At 61.5% G+C, this 2,547-nt stretch overlaps 1 protein-coding gene across 1 annotated transcript in view; it reads right to left on the bottom strand.

The window, feature by feature from the left end:
* MGAT3 (mannosyl (beta-1,4-)-glycoprotein beta-1,4-N-acetylglucosaminyltransferase) overlaps window positions 1–2,547 on the bottom strand; it is a 20,183-nt gene continuing 17,636 nt past the window's right edge. The window contains exon 3 of the mRNA XM_010845232.1: window positions 1–2,546. Within this exon, the coding sequence (XP_010843534.1) occupies window positions 1,580–2,546 (967 nt within the window). The 3' untranslated portion in view covers window positions 1–1,579. The remainder of the gene's footprint in view (window position 2,547) is intronic.

Raw genomic sequence — 2,547 nt, 5'->3', positions numbered from 1 at the left:
CCCCCTGCATGCTCTCAGTGATCCAGCCCTGGGTCGCCAGTGAGGCGGGCAGGGACGGGCTGACCCAGGAGCTGTGGGCATGCCAGCAGGACCCCACCAGTGCGACAGTCACTTCTGCCCTCTCCCCTCCTCCCTCGGGGTCAGAGATGCCCCTCGTCCCCGTAAGTATCCTCTCCACCTTCATTTTCTTCCCTCCTTCCTTTAATGGGTGAAAGGGGCAGCCCAGCTGGAAACTACTTTCCCTGGTGGCCAGGTGACTGAGTCCTGCAAGATGCCATCAGAAGTGACCGTGCCATCTCTGGCTCACGCTCTTAACAGAAAGGGTGTGCACGTTCTCTGTTTCCCTCGGACATGGATGCAAACATGATGGTGGGAGCTGGAGCAACCACTCTATCCAGAGTTGGAGGCATGAGGCAGGGAAGCAGAGCTGCCCTCCAGACCACCACCCTCCAGAGAGTAAGTTAGAAACAAGCTTCAGTCTGCTGAAACCACTGTATTTTGGGGTCTCTTAATTACAGCAGCTTAGAATCTACTCTAACATATACACCCCCCTCCCCCGAGGCAACTAAGGAATGAGACGACAAACAACTGGCCTTAATGTCCCCTGTGGGCCCAGAGCAGCCTCGTGGCCCCTTCCTGGCCCCAAGCCAGCCCCCAAAGGGGCACAAGGGTGCCTCCACCTGAGACAGTGGCGAGCTGAGGCTGTGGGTTCTGGTGGGAAGGGGTGATGGGGGAGGAGGCTCCCCACCCCCCACCCCCACATCTCACCTACTAGGCTAGCTCATGGTCCCATCCCAGCCTGAGAACTGGACTCTTGGAACTTGCAAGGACTGGGTGGGCAGCCCACAAGACAGCGATATAAAAAGTAAGAAGAAATGTCAAGGCCAGCTTGGGAACCTAAAAGAAGACTTCCCGGGCCTCCCCACACCTGCGTCATCTCCAGAGGGGCTGAGGGGCACAGGGCCATCTGTGCTGTATGTCCTGTGGGATGAGGGTGGAGGTCCCCACTCCCTCTGGCCCAGCACTCCTGAGGCCACTACAAAGCATCCTTTGGAGCTTCTTCCCAGCTGCCGTTTTTCATTCCCTCCCACCTTGGTGTCCCTGCTTCGTCCAGGGCCCGAATGTGACTATTTACAGAGCCCTGGGAACTCCTGGCATCTCTCCCTTCCTACGGTGGGTCCAAAGCCCCAGGAGGCCAAATGGTGGGCTGCTTCTCCCTGGAGGGGACCGCGGCGCCCCTCTCGGCTGCCCTACGGCGTTCCTGCAGGCTCCCTCCCCCACCCACCCCTGCTCCCCAGTAACCCTCCTGCGCTCTCTGCGGGCACCTCCCAGGGGCAGCACCCCTAGGGGCGTAACACCTGTTCTCCTCCCCTGGTGAGGAAGGGTGTTTTCTGAGCTCACAGGCCTGACCCTGGATTCACAGGAGCTTGAGTAGGAAAGACTCTCCCATCTTCCACTCCTGGTCCTCTGACGAACCACCCAGAGGGTGGAAGGAGGCAGAAAGGTAACGACAGGAGGGGCAGTGCCAACACCCCACCCCACCCCCACCCTGCCACTGGCCCTGTAAGATCATGCAGCCCTAGCCTTCAACCACATCCAATTTGCCCCTGGCGGGTGGCCTTCCCTCCGAACCCTTGTTCCGCCACCCACCGGCCGCTGTGCTCTTGGGCTCCCGGTAGGGGTTGTCCAGCAGGTAGCGGAACTGGTCGTAGTTCTTCAGCAGGTACTTGGGGGCGTACATGTGCTCGCTGGGGTCGGCCGGCGGGTACTCCTGCTGCGTGCCGTCGAACCAGCCCCCCGTGCGGATCAGGCTCCGGATGTAGTTGAGGTCCCGCTTGTCTTCGTAGTCGCCCCAGCGGGGGAAGTCGCCGTTCTGGGCCGACACGAGCTTGAAGTAGATGCCCTCGGGCGTGAAGCACCAGGAGCAGTGCCAGCCGGCAAAGTGCAGGGGGCTCCCCAGCGACCACTGCACCAAGATGTGGCCCGTGCGGTTCTCATACTGACGGAAGTTAGGCATGGTGTAGTACTGGCGGCGGCGCAGGCGGATGCCGTCCAGCCCGTACACCGTCTGCAGCATGTCCACCGTGCAGCCCGACACCACCTCCAGGGTGCCCGGCTGCTTCCAGAAGAAGCCGTACAGCGACTTGCGCATGTGGAAGGCGAAGGGCTCCGTCCAGCCGTCGTAGAGCTTGAGGAAGAGCACGCCGTCGCGCGCGGGGATCTCGTCGGCGTCGTCGATGATGAAGACATCGTCCGGCCGTAGGTTGCGCAGCCGCGACACGCCGTCCTGCGTCAGGAAGGTGCGCAGGTAGTCGTCTGCGATCCAGCCGTCCTGCCGCCCGCCCAGCGGGAAGTGGTCCAGGAAGACGTACAGCACCTTGTGCCGGATGTACTCGAAGGTGCCGTTGGTCAGCATCTCGCGGAACTTGAGCGGCCACGGCTCCCCGTACGCTGTGAAGTTGGACTCGCACACCACGAAGGCGTCCACCACGTCGCCCAGCTCGTGGAAGCGCACGTCCAGCAGGTCGAACTCATGGTTGATGTTGA

Source organism: Bison bison, unplaced genomic scaffold (assembly GCF_000754665.1).
Source record: "Bison bison bison isolate TAMUID 2011002044 unplaced genomic scaffold, Bison_UMD1.0 scf7180017864213, whole genome shotgun sequence".
NCBI lineage: Eukaryota > Metazoa > Chordata > Mammalia > Artiodactyla > Bovidae > Bison > Bison bison.
This window is presented reverse-complemented; position numbering and strand designations above follow the sequence as displayed.